This window comes from Nuphar pumila, chromosome 14, assembly GCF_984573655.1.
Source record: "Nuphar pumila chromosome 14, dmNupPumi1.hap1.1, whole genome shotgun sequence".
NCBI classification, from domain to species: Eukaryota; Viridiplantae; Streptophyta; class Magnoliopsida; order Nymphaeales; family Nymphaeaceae; genus Nuphar; species Nuphar pumila.
In genome coordinates, this window is record NC_143262.1 from 86,337,449 (window position 1) to 86,356,677 (window position 19,229).

General features: G+C 38.8%; 2 protein-coding genes across 4 annotated transcripts in view; one reads left to right on the forward strand and one right to left on the reverse strand.

The window, feature by feature from the left end:
• Positions 1 to 4,566, reverse strand: part of LOC149817235 (putative protein phosphatase 2C 11) — a 39,237-nt gene extending 34,671 nt beyond the window's left edge. Inside the window, exons 1-4 of the mRNA XM_089986798.1 lie at positions 4,440 to 4,566; positions 1,608 to 1,750; positions 673 to 771; positions 431 to 589 (exon numbers count right to left, since the gene is read on the reverse strand). Coding sequence (XP_089842924.1) covers positions 431 to 589; positions 673 to 771; positions 1,608 to 1,750; positions 4,440 to 4,486 — 448 coding nt within the window. The 5' untranslated portion in view covers positions 4,487 to 4,566. The remainder of the gene's footprint in view (positions 1 to 430; positions 590 to 672; positions 772 to 1,607; positions 1,751 to 4,439) is intronic.
• A 4,946-nt stretch (positions 4,567 to 9,512) lies between these two features.
• The window catches only part of LOC149817236 (7-dehydrocholesterol reductase-like protein), a 33,010-nt gene continuing 23,293 nt past the window's right edge, over positions 9,513 to 19,229 (forward strand). For 2 of the 3 annotated variants that reach the window (XM_089987124.1, XM_089987126.1), the window contains exon 1: positions 9,513 to 9,761. The gene's annotated coding sequence lies outside the window, so the exon portion shown is untranslated. Of the gene's footprint in view, positions 9,762 to 13,275; positions 13,350 to 19,229 lie in introns of all 3 variants that reach the window. The other variant, XM_089987125.1, reaches the window with a different exon arrangement.

Genomic DNA, 19,229 nt, shown 5'->3' on the forward strand with positions numbered 1-19,229 from the left:
AAGACAAAAAATAAAAATAAAGAAAAAAAAGTTACAGAAAAGAAAGAAATAAAAAAATATATGTATATATATATATAATAATATAATATTATTATTATATATATATATATATGTACAGTTTTACATTTTAACAAAATGAACAATATGCACACAGTTTTCTGCACCCAAAATGCAATCATGTGCTTAAGCGAAGTCATCCAGAACATTCGTTGTCATATGTTGCAACCCAACAAACCACGACCATTATCATATGTTAAAATAAACAAACAGGAGCCACAGCTCACATAACCACTCTACATTTTTGCACTAACCTAGAAGATGAAAATTCAAGTAAACATGCAACAGGATTTGTGATACCAAATTTTGGTTAGATTTCAAAATTTATAAGCACAAAAATTTTGAGACATAAGTATATGTTGAGAATCCCTACCTGCACCAGATCTACAAGCAACCACCCTTGAATCCCCGACATTTGCAACAAGAAGTCTGTCACCTAACAGAACAGCTGTTGTCGCAGTTGAGCCGGCATTTTTCTGCGGACCTTTTTCCTTATTAAGGTAATTTGTGTCTGTTTCTTTGAATGTTTCAACTGCATCACAGATTTTACAAAGTTAATAACCAGTACACAGGAAAATATAAACACATTAACATGATATACAATCAATTGCAGACCAATAGCTGACTTTGTGTCCTTGAGGAAGTCTGGATGATGGATCAAATTATTAAAAAGGTTGAGCTTCAAATACTCAGCAGCTCCTGGTCCTCCATGTCCTGCAGAGAAGCAGAGCACTGGTAAACCTATCACTTCCTTTAAAAGATTTTGTTTTGTAGATTTTTAAGACCTATCACCTTATTTATTTAACATGGACCATCCTTTGAGAGGGAGGTTAGGTTAGTTCACATGTATGTGTGCATGGCTTATGTAATGATAAACCTTTTATATTTACGTTAGTAGCATTAAACTAATTGAAATAAATAATAACACTCTCAAAAGCAACAACATTCTTAAAAATACATGGTTACTTTTTGGGATAAAGTGAGTCTTTTGTTTTGAACAGAAACAAAAAAGTCTCTCTCTCTCCATATATATATATATATATATATATATATATATATAATGTATATATATATATAATGTATGTATGTATGTACATATGTATACGTATGTATGTGGCTATATCTATCTATATGTGTATGTGGGTTATCTAATGTTAAACCTTTTATATTAATGTTAGCAATATTCAACTAGTTGAAATGACCAAAACTCCCTTAAAAATAATGACTTTTTCTGAAAATTGTTACTAATTTTTTAGGTCAAAAAAGGTTACTTTTACTTTTCAAATTTCAATACTCTCACTTTGAGAGAGAGAGAGAGAGATGTCAAAGAGGAGCTTCATACTTTAATTCTAATCTTGCTTGTTTGTACTTTAACAGTGCATTGTCATCATCTAATGGTACCTAATAAGAACAGCTTCGCTTTTTCTCATATTCTTCTAAAATTTCACGAGCAGGACACATAATGAAACTATGGGAGCAATTAATTTGAATTGATCATTCTCATTGTCCTCAAAATTCAAGGCATATGTTAGGGGAATGTAGAAAAGTACCATCAAAAACACCAAAAAATGCAACCATTTGACCATCAATGTCTGATATCCTTGTCTCATAAAAGTCCTCCATTGATGCCCTTTTCCCTTTAAAACTAGAATAACCGTAGCTGAAACTTCCACTACAGTTTCCAGTAAGGAAGCTATCATATAAAGACGACAATGATATTAGAAACTTATCAAGCATTTGAATTCCAACTCTTGGAGAAAAACACACAAAAGATTGAAATTCCAAAGCAAATCATAGCACAATCAATTTATTGTTACCTTCAGAAATAGCTCCATAAGAAATAGAGTTGACAACCTCAGTCAAGGGCCTCATATAAATCATATAAATCCTCAGGAAGCATGACTCAACGAACTCAACAATAAGTAAATAGATGAAATTTATCAAGTGCATTTAAATTGCATTCAGAATGTTTCATTTAATTGGTCATGATACAAAAATCATTAAACAATAAATACATGTTACGTTTTCATACATCAGAGATAGGCCATAAGTGATTTGCTTACTTTCTCTGTTTGATGGACTGATATGCATGTTTGCATCTAGAATTTTCAAGGGGATCTACTCCATATGCCCTTCAGTGGATATATTTGTTAAATGAAGAAAGGAGCCATATGATCTTTTTCCATAAAAAATCATCCTCATTTTCCATAGCAAGTTTTGTAACAGAATTCTCATTTGATTCATTAAACATGCTGTGAAGTCAAATTTGCAAATGTGAATTTGAGCACTGTTTTGACTCATGTTTGGCAATATACATTATACACAATTAGCCAAGAATATTGTCCAGCATCATTGACAAAAACAAAGGATTCGAGAAAGTTCTTGGATGTACGTTTAACGGTTTTGGTACTAGTGAGATTATTGCCAGTACCCTTTTTGGAGTTAAGAAATCTGGAAATCCATTATGCTGCCCAGTAGCTACAACAGCCTTTTTGACTGATATAGCAGTAGCCCTTTGGTTAGGTATTGGAGCAACATTTCCTATGGAGAAAACTCTAACTTTAGCTCTTCAATAGATCTTGAAAGACTTGCACTGGGGCATTACCTTTTTATCCAACTGGGTCCTCCCTAGATACATCTCTTTCATTTGATTATGGGTCTGTTATGAAGAACCCACAAGTACAGGCTATGCAAAGGATTCAAAACAGAGTTTGTTTCTTCTCCTTTTTGTTAGTGTGCATATTGATTAAATATTCTTTCTTCTCATTCCATTTGAATTGACAATCATTTGTAATAGCTAGAATAAATAATTATAGTTAACATAAGATTGTTAATTTCGTTATGATAAACAAAATAATCTTTCAATAGAAATTTGCTTCCGATAGATGATAGTTAAAAATAATAATAATAACAACAACAACAACAACAATAATTATTATAATAATAGCTTTAGCATTTTCGATTTCTCATTTTCATTTCTTCATAATGTATGAGATCTCTCATTCCAACAGTTTTATGATAAGAGATTCAGGCTCCTGAACTTTCTTTTCAAGACGGAATGCTTGTTTAGGTAGGGCCACAAGACGAGCTAGGGTCCTCTTGAACCATACCTGGTAAATCCCACCAAAAAGGTTGTTTTATACCCTTGAAACACATACATTCCAAGCTCCTTTTCATTAAGAAAAGAGGACTCCCAGTTCCACTATCATCTTGGAGCAAGGTGAATGGGTTGGGTCAGGCTGTTGGATATCAGGCAAGGTCAGGAAGGGCAGGAGGAATTGAAAGGTAACAAGATAACGAAAGGGTTTCCGAGCCTGAAGTAGGTTTAGAAGAATAAATAAACTTAGGATAAGATTTGGAAGCAGGGATGAGAGCTAAATCTCAATTTCCTAGCATAGCAAGAACACGACAGCAGTCCAAATCAAATATGGAATCAATAACAATTTATCATGCTCAAACTTTAAATGGGCTGTCAGAGTTTTGCCATAACATAGTAACCGTTTACCTTGCTATCCTTGTCTATATAACAGAAAAAGCATCTACCCCTTAAGATGAGTACTATGACATGAGTCCGAATTCAGTAAGAATTATAATAAGTTATCATACTCAGAGCTCAAATGGAATCCTTGTTTCACCTATAACAAAATAACAAGAGCACCACTCATAGCCATCCTCATCTTGAAAATACAAAACACATAAATCTATCTCATCAAATCAGGGTTGCAAATGAGTGCCTCATTTTCACCATCAAACAATTAACAAGAGCACCATTGATATTCACCAAAGAACGTGATAACTAACATAAAAATTTGGCGTATCGCACTCAAACATCCAGATGGGCATCCCAGTTTTGGTCATAACCCGCCAACAAGAGTACCATTCAGACCTAATCTGGATCGCACAGAACACAAAATTCACCCAAAGAATACGGCCCATAAGATACATTCAGGGCGCTGACATGCGTATGCGTGCATTACAGTCCGCACTGACCAAAATTATTAACGCCCACACATCCTAAAGGCCAACTATCAAGCTCATCCTAAAAGCAGGTGGTTCTGCATCACGGCCCGCAAAGGACTCGATCGAATCGGTTCGCCCGAGTCGATCCAAGACACCACATCAATCACCATCTTCTTTCTCATCTTTGTCATTGCTCATGCGCACGCGCACGTGTTAGTTCATGCCTTTGATCCAATCCTAATCGTCGTACCACCAAGATCAAGAATTTCTTGGTACTAAACATGAAACAGAAGAATCAAGAGCAACAAATCTAACAAATCACGATTCCCTTCATCGATTGGAAGCAAAACAAACGATCCCCATCATAGAAAAACTCAAGAAGAAGAGGATTCTTGAAGCAAACAGGAAGGAGAAAAGGAAACCTGATTCCTCCACCACTGGTGAGAAAATCGGGGTCGATCGTCATCATCTCCTCCTCATTCAATCGAGAGAGAGAGAGAGAGAGAGAGAGAGAGAGACTCCGCGGAGACGAAGGGTGGTGATCGCACGTCCAAACACGTTAGAGTGAGAGAGAGTTTTTCTTTAATATCGGGTCCAGATTCTGAGTCAGATTTGTGGGACCATAAAGGTCCCAAATTCCAACCCACATGGGACTAGCCTCGGACCACACAGAGATATCAATTATCAACCCCATCGGGTCCAGACTCTGGGTCAGATTTGTCAGACCAAAAAGGTCCAAATTCCAATCCACATGGGACCAGCCTCGGACCACACGGGGACATCAACCAGGGTTATACTAAAAACGCTAGGGTGAGAAACGTGTTTCCCGAGAAACCATATCTAAAACTAGAAAACGTCTGGAAAATGCTAAAAAAAATCATAAAAAATGCATGTTTCCCTATGAGAAACGTGTTTCTCATATTTGGAAATCACAACTCCCTTGGGTTTATCCCATGTTTCTCAAGTGTTTCCCTTTCATGAGATACGTGTTTTGCATCTTCTGTTTCATTCATTTATTATATCATTTTTCTTAAACATTTCTCATGCATTTTCTAGTCTTTTCTCAATTATCAACTTGGTGATGTTCACATGTTACTCTTACCAGATGAGCAGGCAGGTTGGTCGTGGGGCCCCACCCAGGGTTTTCCTCGCTTCAGCGATAGTTCCTAGTCATGCAAAAAAAATATTCCTGACAAAAACTTTACAAAAAATGATATAACTTTTTTTTTTATAAGCAAGTAGGGTTAGGCAGACATGTCATTGGGATTAGAAACTTGAACGTCCAAACACAAGGTGATGTGAACTACCTGCAACTACTAGACAAGCAGAGAAATAGATCCTGTTTGGGTAGGTCAAGATATTGCAGCCGAGCTAATGTTGGTTTGGTAGAAGCATGCCCAGCAATGGCTTTGGTTGGCATATTTGTTTTCTTTGGATAAATCTTCAGGTCTCATTGCTCTTGCTCACCAAGGAGTAAACCCATGACATCAACAAGTCGTCCCTACCAGATGAACTAAGTAGGATCCCTATTAGGGGTGGGCATCGGGCTGGCTCAGCCCTTTTGTGTGTATATATATATATATATATATATATATATATATATATATATATATATATATATATATATATATATAATGCATTATATATTGTATATAATATAATAAGCTCACGGGCCTAACAGGCAGGCTGTGGGCCCGGGTTTTACCAATGGGCCGGCCATTGACCCGATGCCCACACCTGGTCCCTGTATGGTCACATGGTTTCTTTTGGTTGCCTTTGAATAGGGACCCCCCTCCAACCATATACAGCTGACCTCCTGATTGAAAGTTTCAATAATTGACTGATAATAATACAAACATGATAAAGATTGCAATCTAAATGCATCATGACCTAAGTAGGTAAATGGCCAATAGCACTTCAAAAGGATCGGGTACTGGTCCGATGATGCCTGATATATATATATATATATATATATATATATATATATATATATATATATATATATATATATAGAGAGAGAGAGAGAGAGAGAGAGAGAGATTAGTGATTAGGTGGTTGAACGTTAGGTGTTTGATGAGTATTGCTTGATGGGTTTTTAGGCTGATGCTTTTTAAGTGGGCCCTATAAATGTGTTGACGTGATTGATTTATTAAGAATCCACACCTGGACCATGTGTTTGAAAAAAAATAATGTTTGAAACCTCAAAATTTTACAAAGATTTTGGACAGTTGATTTTTCAAATCTTATAAAAACCCACCTATGTGTATACTAAAGCTTCAAGAGTTGATCCTTATAAAATCAAGTACATGGATCACATCTATATGGACAAAATTTAAAAGTAAAATGAAAAAAATGAAAAACCCATCAAAAACACTCATCAAGTACCTAACGTTTAAGCACCTACTTACTATCAGTGTTGTTAGAGGTGAATGCCTCAGTACTTGAAGCATACGCCTCAGAGGTGAAGCGCAAGCTCAAGGAACCGATGCATTGTAAGGAAGCATTTGTTGGCTCGAAGCACACACTTCATATGAGTGAAGCACACACCTCGCGTCGAGGCACGCTTCACTTCTAAGGCATACACATCATGTTATTGATTACATTAAAATTAGTTGCTGAGAACTTAAAAGCATGCTAGTTCCACTTTTCTCCATTTTGTCAAGTAAATATGTTTCCTATTTCATTGTATTTTACAGTACACCACATGGGATCTTAAGGATGGTGCTTTAATCTTGAAAATGGATAGGTTACACGACAGTCATGGCCTTTACTTTTATACAAATTTTGTTTCTCGTGTCTTAATGATAAATTTCTAATGAGTTCTGGTTAAACATGAGATCTTAACAAATTCTCATAGTAAAATTAGTATTTTACCATATTTTTCTGGCCTATGTGGAACTTGTCCTTGGGAAGTTTCCGACATGTGTTGTTCTTTGGGAACCAAAATATACTTTTATTAGTTACTTATTTGTTAATTGTTAATCTTTCACCTATCATATTTGGTATGTAGCCAGATTTCTATAGGTTATTTCATTGGATTAATTCACCAACTATCACTAATATTTTCACCAAAATGTCACCTCATTATTATAATATATATATATATATTATTTATTTATTTATTTATTTGTTTATTTTTTTCTTGATGAGTATTGTGCTTTAAATGTCAAGATGAATCCTTTGTGTTTCTAGATAATCTAAGTAAATATGGAACCTTTTACTTTACAATGTTGTTGCCAAATGTGGGGGTTCAGGGTCTGCCAACACTTGGCTTCAGTAAGATGATGAACTGATTGGCTATAAAAGTTTTGACTCCTCTATTAGCCAAAAAACATTGTTATTGAGTGGAATTAAAGGTGCTATGGTCTATGCTTATATTGAAATCAATGTTTACATAAAGTTGCATGATGATTTGGTTTGGCTTATGATGCGATAGCATTTTCAGTCTTCCACATTTTGCATTCTTCCTACAAAGCTTTCCCTCTAAGGCTAAACATTATTGTTGTTGATCACTTATGCCATTTCAATTACACTCATGGGCTTTTGACAATTTACAGTAGAATTTAGATCAGAAAGTAGCGTTTTACAATAGAAATCAAACTAGAAAATAGTGATTTAAAATACAAATCAGATCACAGAGTAACGATTTACAGTAAAAATCACATTAGATAATAGCGATTTATAATAAAAATCATATCAGAGAGTAGTGATTTACAGTAGAGATCAGATTAGAGATTAGCGATTTACAACAAAAAAAACTGATTTGTACTGTAAATCGCTATTCTCTTATGAAATTGCTACTATAAATCGCTACTCTCTTATCTCGTTTTTATTATAAATCGCTACTCTTTGATTTGATTTTTACTATAAATTGCTACTCTCTTATCTATTTTGTATTGTAAATTGTTATTCTCTTATTTGATTTTTACTGTAAATTGCTACTCTCTGATATGATTTCTATTGTAAATCGCTACTCTCTATTTTGATTTATACTGTAAATCGCTACTCTATGATCTGATTTATACTGGAAATTGCTACTCTCTGGTTTTATTTTTATTGTAAATCGCTACTTCTTGATCTGATTTTACCCTAAATCGCTACTCTCTGATTTGATTACTACTATAAATCGCTACTCTTTAATTCGATTTCTACTGTAAATCGCTACTTTCTTATCTGATTTTTATTGTAAATCCTTACTCTCTGATTTGATTTTTATTGTAAATCATTACTCTCTTATCTTATTTCTATTATAAATTGTCACTCTATGCAGTTTGACATTGACATCATTATCTCTACTGTAAATTGTTATTCTCTGTCTACTCAGTTCGACGTTTGCACCCTCGTATTATGATGAACAATAGACAAAATGCTGATTTTTTGGTAGTTCAACTATTTCTCACAAACAGACAATGACAAAGGGTGCTTCGACGATAATAGACGACGACGACTACAAAGGGTGTTCTAGCAGCAGCAGACGACGTCAAAGGGTGCTTTGACAACATCAGACGACAACAAATGGTACTCCGACGACAACAGACAAGGACAAAGGTTGCGTCATCAACCGGAGCTTCTGCTACAGTAGATGGTGCATCACCAAAGGGTGGTTCAGACCTTTGAGGGTGACATATTGTGATGAGCTCTTGTTAAAGCACATGATTTTACTCTTTAGGGCGAAAACGATGATGATTTTAACTTTTTTTTGTGGGAGGACATTTTTGTTCTTTACTTGAAACATCGTTTTATGGCGCTAATGGCGGAAAAGGGTACTTAAGTCTTTGCAAACGCACTAGACTCCGATGCTAAGTGATGCTGACACACACAGGGAAATGAGTCCCACGTGCTTACATACGTGGCACTCATTCAGACCCGATAACATGCACCTGCGTGTTTCGGGGGGGAGGGGGGGGGGGACATATAACCTGCTTTGCCAATAAATCATTGAATTGGAATTCATATTTCCTGATTTCAGACATCTTTGATACACATTGGTTCCCTTGGCTGAATTATGTTTGCATCATCCTACAAACTCCCAAGCTCGATGCAAAAAATATTAAATCATGTGATTGTCTTAGCAAAAATATTTCAAACAGAATGGTCAACCTGATGGATTTGTAAATGTTTACCATATATAGGTATTAATTATATGCCAATCTTCAGCAATTATACTAATATTTCCAATTGCTTCGGCTATTGCAATAAATAAGGCTTCTTTCAAAAATATTTTAAATAGAATGGTCAACCCGATGGATTTATAAATGTTTACCATATATAGGTGCTAATTGCATACCAAGTCTCCAACAATTGTACTGATATTTCTAATTTCTTTAGCCATTGCATAAATTATAAAAAACCACGTTAAAATAATAAATAAAGTGTTTGGGTCAGACCCGGGATGGGTCCAGACCCGACCCGAATTCAAACCTGGGCATACCCCCCCCCCCCGAACTCTTTTTAAATAGGACTAGGGTTAGGGTTTCGATACCCTAAAGAAACCCTAGAGTGCACACCCCTTCTCCTCTCTTTGCCGTCGCATCATCCCCTTCTCTCCTCTCCCGTCCGAGATCCGGCAATCCACCGGCTCGCAGGGCCTCCCCTTCCCGATGACCCTATTGGCGCAACCTCAGACGACGCCCCTGATGTAGCCCTGAATCCCCCAGTGACTCCCTCTCTCTCTCTCTCCCCCTCTCGTTTCGCGTTTTCGGTCACCGCAGCTCTGACACCGGCCATGCTTCGCTGATCTTTAGGTAACCCCTCTTCCCCTCTTCATCTGTCTTCTTCTTCTTATTCTCTTTGTTTGCGCAGAGGAGGGGCCGAGACCCTCCCTGCCACCTCGTTTTTGCAGGGGAGAGGTCGAGCCACTCCCTGGTGTCCCATCTTTTGCAGGGGAAGGGCTGAGCTCCTCCCTGCCTCCCCATTCTGTCTGTACACAAAGGAGGGGTCGAGCCCTCCCCTCTGCGTCTCTTTTCTCTCCCCTCTTCATCCTCTCCTTCGTTGCCAGCAAGCAGGGCTTGCCAGCCCTCCTTTTTGCAAGACAGGCAGAGGCGAAGCCTTGCCACTAAAAAGGTTTGGCAGGGGCTTGCCCCTGCCCCTCCTTTTAGCGTCATACAGGGGGTCACATGGTCTCTTTTGGTTGTCTTTGAATAGGGACCCCCCTCCAACCATATACAGCTGACCTTCTGATTGAAAGTTACAATAATTGACTAATAATAATACAAACATGATAAATATTGCAATCTAAATGCATCAAGACCTAAGTAGGTAAATGGCCAATAGCACTTCAAAAAGGATCGGGTACGGGTCATATGATGCCTGATATCTATCTATACACACACACACACACACACACACACATATATATATATATATATATATATATATATATATATATATATATATATATATATATATATATATATATATATATATAGAGAGAGAGAGAGAGAGAGAGAGAGAGAGAGAGAGAGAGAGAGAGAGAGAGAGAGAGAGAGAGAGATTAGTGATTAGGTGCTTGATGAGTATTGCTTGATGGGTTTTTAGGCTGGTGCTTTTTAAGTAGGCCCTATAAATGTGCTGGCGCGATCAATTTATTAAGAATCCACACCTGGATCATGTGTTTGAAAAAAAATAATGTTTGAAACCTCAAAATTTTACAAAGATTTTGGACCGTTGATTTTTCAAATCTTATAAAAACCCACCTATGTGTATACGAACGCTTCAAGAGCTGATCCTTATAAAACCAAGTACATAGATCACATCTATATGGTCGCATATGGCGCTCATGTATGGCTTTTTATGAGTTCATCAAAAAAGATACATGAAGCTTTGGAAATGACATGGCAGCCAAGGGCATGGGTCATTTGTCACAAGTAGACTCATAGTCCTTCAGGGAAGCTATTCATCATAAACTAGGCCTTTCGTTGCTTCTTAGAAATCTACAAGATGGTCCTTCCTTAGAAAAGAATTGTTGATCTACTTGATTAGAAAGTCGCACCAGACGGGAAGAAAACAAAGATTTTGCGCAAGTTGGTTTTCAATTGCACAATTTCTAAGTTCCGATTATGTGGTACGCAAGGCTGGGAACGAAGACGCTACTACAAGAAACTATACTAATACACCCAGTAGCAATCATGGCAGCCTCTATCTAGTGACAATGGCAATTGATTCAGGAAAACTCCTTACTGCAATTATTCAAAACCAGAAAAGGAATTCTAGACATGTATACAGTCTGCTCTATGTGTAGAATGTGCATGTTGGCAACGAAGAGCTGAAGGTTTTTTCAAATAATTTGTGTACGTGTGTGTTGGTAGCCAATATCAGCAATTTTCTCCATATTTTCAAAATAATAATCACCCTTAAAACCTTAAAAAAATTGGGGAGGAAAAAGAAAAAAGAACAAGGGTTATTACGGGTTTCAAAGAAAACAAAATAGAACAAAAATTGCAAAGAATATGAGTGGATTTCAAATACTTAAAAGGAGAAGTACATGATATTTCCATGATAATGATACAACAATCTAAATATGTCAATATTTTCCTAATATTGCAATAAATATCTTTGAGAGAGAGAGAGACAAAGAGAAAAAAAGGAACGGGGGAAGACGATGCACACCTGTTGCCGAAGATAACCTTTTTACCGGTTGTCCCTGACGAAAAGTAGCCCTTCACCATCGTCGGATTGAAGCCCTAGGAAACCAAACAAAGGGAAAGACCAATGAAGAATCAAGAGAAACTACGCTTCTACGAGCCGTTTAATACTGGTATATAGAAGGGGAAAAGAGGAAAGGTCGAGGACAGTGTCACAGTGACACATCATTTTGGATGTGTGTTATTATCACGCTAGTGGACACGTTATAACACGCTGACACGAGCCCTGACACGTACCGCATTGTTTGAATATTTTTTAAATAATATTGTATTACATTTTTATTTTATTTCAATAAGAAATTGTTTTTTAATGTTAAAATTTTCAAAGAATATTTTTATTGATTAAAGTAGTAAAAAAAATGTAAAAATTTCACACTTCCCAATCTCATGTCCTTGAGTCCACGAATCATTGTGACATTGGTCAGGGGGAGAGAGAGATTTGTTGTTGCTCTGGAAACTCTGGACCTTATTTGAACTAGTGTGTTCCAATATTTCTTGTAGCGTGTATGTCCTGTGTTTGATTGTGACCTTCACTTTCAACAGTTTCAGGATTCCACCTCTTGGGTGGGATTAGTCCTGAAAATCAAACAAAGGACATAAACCTAACTCTTAAGGCGTGTTTAAAAAGACAAAAAATGTTAAAAGTGAAGGTCACAATCAAACACAGGACATATACACTACAAGAAATATTGGAACATATGTCACATGGGTGCGGGCGCGGGTGCGGGTGCGGGTGCGGGGGTGCGGCAGGGGCAAAAATGTAAAAAAAAAATTATATATATATATATATATAAAAAGGGGAGAGAAAATCCTTTACGAAAAAAAGGATTTGAAAAGGCAGGAGCTGTCAGCAGCTGACAAGAGCTGTCAGCAGAGAAAATCCTTTACGAAGAAAAGGATTTGAAAAGGCAGGAGCTCTCAGCAGCTGACAACAGCTGTCAGCAGAATTTTTTTTTTAAATTTCGCAGCCCATCAGCAGCTGTCAGCAGATTTTTTTTTTTAAATTTCGCAGCCCATTTCATAGGGCAAATTTAAAAAATAAAAAAATAAAAAAAAAGGACAAAAATGATCCTGGGTGCGGTCAACGCACCCAGGATCGGGTAGGCCGCACCCGCGTCGACGCGGGTGCAGCACCCTGCTAGCCGAATCCCTGTGACATAGATTGGAACGCACTAGTCCAAATAAGGTCCAGATTTTTTGGAGCAACAACAAATCTCTCTCTCTCCCCCTTACCAATGTCACACTGATTCGTGGACTCAAGGACGATGGATTGGGAAGTGTGAAATTTTTACGTTTTTTTTTTACTATTTTAAACAATAAAAATATTCTTTGAAAATTTTAACATTAAAAAATAGTTTCTTATTGAAATAAAAAAAAATGTAATATAATATTATTTAAAATTTATTCAAACAATGTGGTACGTGTCAGGGCTCGTGCCAGCGTGTTATAACGTGTCCGCTAGCATGATAATAACACAAATCCAAAATGGCGTGTCCCTGTGACACTGTCCTCGACCTTCCCTCTTTTTCCCTTCTATATACAAGTATTAAACGGCTTGAAGAAGCGCAGTCTTTCTTGATTCTTTTTTGGTCTCCCCCTTTGTTTGGTTTCCTAGGGTTTCAATCCGACGATGGTGAAGGGCTACTTTTCGTCAGGGACAACCGGAAAAAGGACGATCTCCGACAACAGGTGTGCATCGTTTTCCCTCATTCTTCTTTATCTCTTTGTCTCTCTCTCTCTCTCTCAAAGATATTTATTGCAATATTAGGAAAATATTGACATATTTAGGTTGTTGTATCATTATCATAGAAATATCATGTACTTCTCCTTTTAAGTATTTGAAATCCACTCATATTCTTCGCAATTTATGTTCTATTTTGTTTTCTTTGAAACCTGCAATAACCCTTGTTCTTCTTCCTTTTTCCTCCCCATTTTTTTAAGGTTTTAAGGGTGATTATTATTTTGAAAATATGGAAAAAATTGTTGATATTGGCTACCAACACACACATACACAAATTATTTGAAAAAACCTTCAGCTCTTCATTGCCAACATGCACATTCTACACATAGAGCAGACTGTATACATGTCTAGAATTCCTTTTCTGGTTTTGAATAATTGCAGTAAGGAGTTTTCCTGAATCGATTGCCATTGTCACTAGATAGAGGCTGCCATGATTGCTACTGGATGTATTAGTATAGTTTATTGTAGTAGTGTCTTCGTTCCGAGCCTTGCGTACCACATAATCAGAACTTAGAAATTGTGCAATTGAAAACCAACTTGCGCAAAATCTTCGTTTTCTTCTCGTCTGGTGCGACTTTCTAATCAAGTAGATCAGCAATTCTTTTCTAAGGAAGGACCATCTTGTAGATTTCTAAGAAGAAGCGAAAGGCCTAGTTTATGATGAATAGCTTCCCTGAAGGACTGTGAATCTACTTGTGACAAATGACCCATGTCATTTCCAAAGCTTCATGTATCTTTTTTGCTGAACTCGTAAAAAGCCATACATGAGCGCCATATGCGATGTGGTCCCATATTCCAGGGGGATAGGGATAAGTGAAGTGGTAATGGTCATTGCCTTCAGCCTTTTTGCATGAAATGGCGACTCTTAGGACTCGAACATGTCCACACAATTTACCACCCACCAGGCAGTGGTTCTCTCTTATAAAAACTATGTACGGGGTTCTCACTCTGGCTTACATTCGAGGATGGTGGAACATCCTCATTGAGTAGAATATGATGTTGGAGAGCATTGTTCTAAGAAACTCCAAGAACCCAACTACAGAAAGAAGCTTAGCTTGATGATAGCATGCATCCATTGCCCAATTATGTCAATAATGGGTTATAAAACCTGTTTTTTAATTCAATGAGTTGGATGCCATATGGAAAGGATCTGAAGCCAGAAATGTAGGATACTGATATGAATACAATCTGAACTAAAAATGAAAAGAAAAACAAAAATCAAATCCAATGTGGTGCAATTTCTTCCCTGACCTGATTCTTCATGGTAAAATTGATAAGTTCATTAAGGAAATGCACCTTAGGGAACCACTTGCCATGGCTGGATGTAACATTGAGGTCCCCCGTCCACTAATGTATAAATACAAACTGAGGTGCATGTCATGATTCTAATAACTCTTCTTCATATCCAAAAGATATTTTGGATGACAAGATTACCAATATGTTACCGGCATTTGATATATCAACTTTGAGTTTGTGGTAAATGCAGCCTATGTGATGCTTTGATTATAAATTTATAAGATTCCCTTGGCAACAATGTTATGCTCATAAATCAGTTTCTCTTTTAGAAAGGTGAAGAGACTCTATCTTCATCCGTTTTATGATTTCATCTTGTTATTGTTGACAAACAGCTTAGTGAACAATCTATAGTTCATATTAGAAAGAGAGCTATATGTTATATCTTCTTCAGTTGGTCTGCACTTGTATGGTTTCCTAAGTTGAACCACAGAATAGCATGCATCTATTTGATTCTTAGCATGCATGATTTTGTATTTTTAAATGTATAATATTTGTTTTATCTTAAGGCAAATCTACTCTGGCCCAATAATTATAGATTATTTGTCTCACGAGAGTTCTAACATTTCATGTGATAATACAGCTTAACAGTTATGAAATATTTGTCTTGAGAGTTCCATACCTTGCACGTGATACTGCTCTTTTACTTCCTGAAACTATTATCTACCCGCAAACTTGAGGTGTGCTCAGAACTGAGATGACAATTCTTGTCATGAGAACTGTGTTTGTGTATTGTTTCTATTAATGTTATAGTTCCTTAATATTTTATTCTTCAAAGAAAAAAGGAGCTTCCTTGATTCTGTATCACCACATGAAGAGGTAGTTATTTGGAATCCAATCCTGTGTAGGACTTAGACCCCTTGTTTCATGTCTTTCTAATGGGATGAGAAAGGTGGACTTATCAGATGCTGATCACCATCCTCAACACCCAAAACAAACATGATACATCCTTAGTCTCGCTTTGTATGTCACACGGATACTCCATTTTAATCCCACAGATTTTTCCCATCATACTAGTGTTGGAAAACTTAAGAATGGCCATAACCCTGTATCTACGGCCTTGTCCATGTGAGATAGCTTCCATACCAAAATATTAAAAGATATCTCTTTATTTCATTACTAAAGGTTTTTACAAATTATTTAGGTTGAGGAAAATGACAGGCATGTTTTGCTGAGTGGTCTCGAGTTAAATGTTGCTTAGACCAAGCAGCTAGAAATGTCAATTCCAACAAGAATTCCTTTTGTCTATGCCAAAAGTGGAATGGAAAAGCATGAAATTTGAACCAAGGACATAGATGATGTAACGCCCCAAAATTTCTTAACTTGACAAGTAAAGCCTTCAGAGGGAATTCCCTAAAAGCTTGAACTCTGTTGTTCTGAAAACCCTTCAAAAAGTATCTTTCTATTTTGAAAATCAAATTTTGCAAATCCCAGGCACGTTAGCTCGACAATCCAAACATAACCACGGTGAAAGATAGCAAACAGCTGAAAAGAGTACTAAATTCTTAATAAAAAGTCACTCTACACGGAAAATCAACAGGAGGCCCAGCCCTCGATTAAAACAAAAACCCAAAACTCAAAACCCTGCAACGACAGCCAGAAGTCTTGAAGGAAAAGTATAGCATCCAGCCACGTCGCATGCACCGTTAACGGCATGTCGCCGCTACTCATCACCTGCCCATAAAATGGGTCAGTCTCGCGAAAAACTAATAGGAGTGCAAAAAGAACAAGAACAACTAGCAGGTAAAGCAGTTAAGCATATCATAGCAGCAATAATAAGAAAAAAATATACTGCACAGGAAACTCGGCAGTATGCTACCACGTAATACCACAAGTATGCAAAAACAACAGCTCAAGGGTGAGCATGCTTAATTTAGTTATCATTTGTTAACCGGTCATGCGGGTACGTACATGGCACACGAGCCGAAACAGTCGAAACCAATCTAAGGGTTTATTATGCTATGTATTTTAAGATACCTCGGTTGACTGACTGAATCCTATCCTAAGAGAACAACCGGTGGTCGTGAGAGCAAGCCCCTAAAGGCTCAGTAGGGATGCATCCAACTTCTGCAGAAGTGTTAGGCTATCTAGTGCAGCCCCTTTCCCCTAATTTCTGATAACCGGGAAAGCTGAGTCTTTTGCCCGTAAATAGCTATTAATGGCCTGTCCATCGGAGTTGGTACCCTTCGTCCTCTCTTGGCGAAGCTAGGTCGAATCGAGCGCGATGGGAGTTTCTTAACCACCGCCTCATTCTTCATGCTCTGGTCCATTAGATCCAAACGAGCATCTTGCATGTGAAGGCGCCTGAGACCTTTTAGATGTATTTTAAATCAGTATCATTGCACGATCGAGGTCTAATCTGCCTCGTAGTACTCATTGCACCGTGCCAATCATATTAGCGCTGCAATAGTACCAAAAACCAAATGTTTGCCCAAACTCAGGAAACAGGAGTTGTTCGTGCAATGAGGCTCTTGTCTCGAGTTAGGAAAACCAGTATCTCATTTCGTAACTCACTGCAGAGTTCGAATGTTGATACTTGCGCTCTTACGCTAGGCTAAGCTCTGTTGTCGAACCCTGCCAATCCACGACAGGGTTGAGACTACGACATTAAAAAGAAGAGTGACATACATACATGTATGAAATAGCAGAAGCAACAACAAATGAAATCAGCAGGGACCAGGATCGTGAAACTGTGTCCTGAAAGTAAAAGACAAGAAAGGAAAGTGCAAAAAGAGAAGCCTTGGCACATATAGCGCGACGACAACGAAAAGTAAAATGCAGAAAGGAAACAGGACCAGGATCGTGAAACCGCGTCCTGAAAGTAAAAGACAATAAAGAAAGGTACACTAAAAGAAAGCCTTGGCACATATAACGCGACGACAACAAAAAGTAAATTGTAAGAAAAGTAAAGTGCAAGAAAGGACGTACATATTTACTATATGTAAATGTTTTAATTTATTAGTCAAGCCCTTTGTTTTTAGCAGTTCATTGTTCTTGTTCCTTTTTACGCAAACCCCTACCTAAAAGGGGTGCGAGGGTCTATACGCTTGCGAGCGTAACTGATCACTATCTCCAGCCGTGTAACACGAGAAGGCTCTGTGGTGCAACCTGCAAAGCTAAAAAGGTCAATGTGCCATAATAACACGAGGAACGGGTCCGGTAAGACCTGCAGTGGTACTGGACCCCAAATACTAGGATAGGGGAGGGAGCAAAGGCTCCCCACCTCAACAGGAAACAAAGTAGGGGGCGCAGCCTCCTGCTGGAAACGAAACAGGAAGAAAGCAAGGGGCTTCACCCCCTGCTGAGAGGCCGAAGGAGGCAGGAGAAGCTTCGCCCCCTGCCGGCCAAATACGGGAGGCAGGGGGGCAGACCCCCCTGCCAGGAAGCAATAGGAGTGCAGGGGGAGCTTCGCCCCCTGCTGGAAAACACAAGGCAGGGGGCAAAGCCCCTGCCGAGGAACACAGGAAGGCAGGGGCCTCGCCCCCTGTCGGAAAACACAAGAAGGTAGGGGCTCGCCCCCCCGCCGGAAAACACAAGGCAGGGGGGCGAAACCCCCTGCCGAAAAACATAATAAGGCAGGGGGTGAAGCCCCCTGTCGAGAAGCACAATGGGTGGGGGGGGGGGTACCCTCCTGCCGAAAAACAAAAAGGAGGCAGGAGGGGCCACCCTCCTGCCGAAAAACCAACAGTGGCAGGGGGCACCCCCTGCCGGAAGCCACCCCCCATGCCCTGTCGAGGTCGCAGGTAGAGGGGTTCGCTTCCCCCTCTCTTGCAGGAAGATGAGGGAGAGGGGGACTCACCTGGAGGTCGCCGGCAGAGCCGGACAGAGGCGGATAGCGGGTGTTGGCGATGGCGGGTGTCGACGATGGCGAGAAGGAGGGGGAGCCGGAGAAAGAGGGAAATCGGGGGAGCCGAGAGGGGGGAATAGGGGCGTCGGGGAGAGGAGAGGCGACGGGGAGGGGAAAGCATTCGATGTTTCCCCCCCCACCCCACCCCCTCCCACCTGCTCCATTTATAAGCAGCAAAGGGGGCGGGCGTCGCTCGGTAGGCCCTTACAGCCTACCGATAGCCCTCCTCTTTACAGGGCTCGGATCCGGGTCAGATCCGGATCCGACCCTAGTCCAATTTTTTTTCTAGGTTTTACATTCTAACCCCCTTAAACAAATTTCGTCAACCAATTTTCATTAATATTATTTTTCAATGTACAACTCTGGGTATTTTTCCCTGATATCTGCTTCGTGTTCCCAAGTACATTCGTCAATTCCATGATGTTGCCATCGGATCTTTACAAAAGGTATCGTCCTCGATCTCAACACCTGATCGCGACGGTCGATTATTTCTATCGATCTTTCCTCGAAATTCATATCCTCATCAATCTGAATGTCGTCGAACTTGATGATGTGGGAAGAATCGTGAACATACTTTTTCAACATAGATATATGGAAGACGTTATGAATCTGTGCATATTGGGGAGGCAGCGCTACGCGATAAGCTGCTTCACCGATGCGATCCAAAATCTCAAAGGGGCCAACGAAC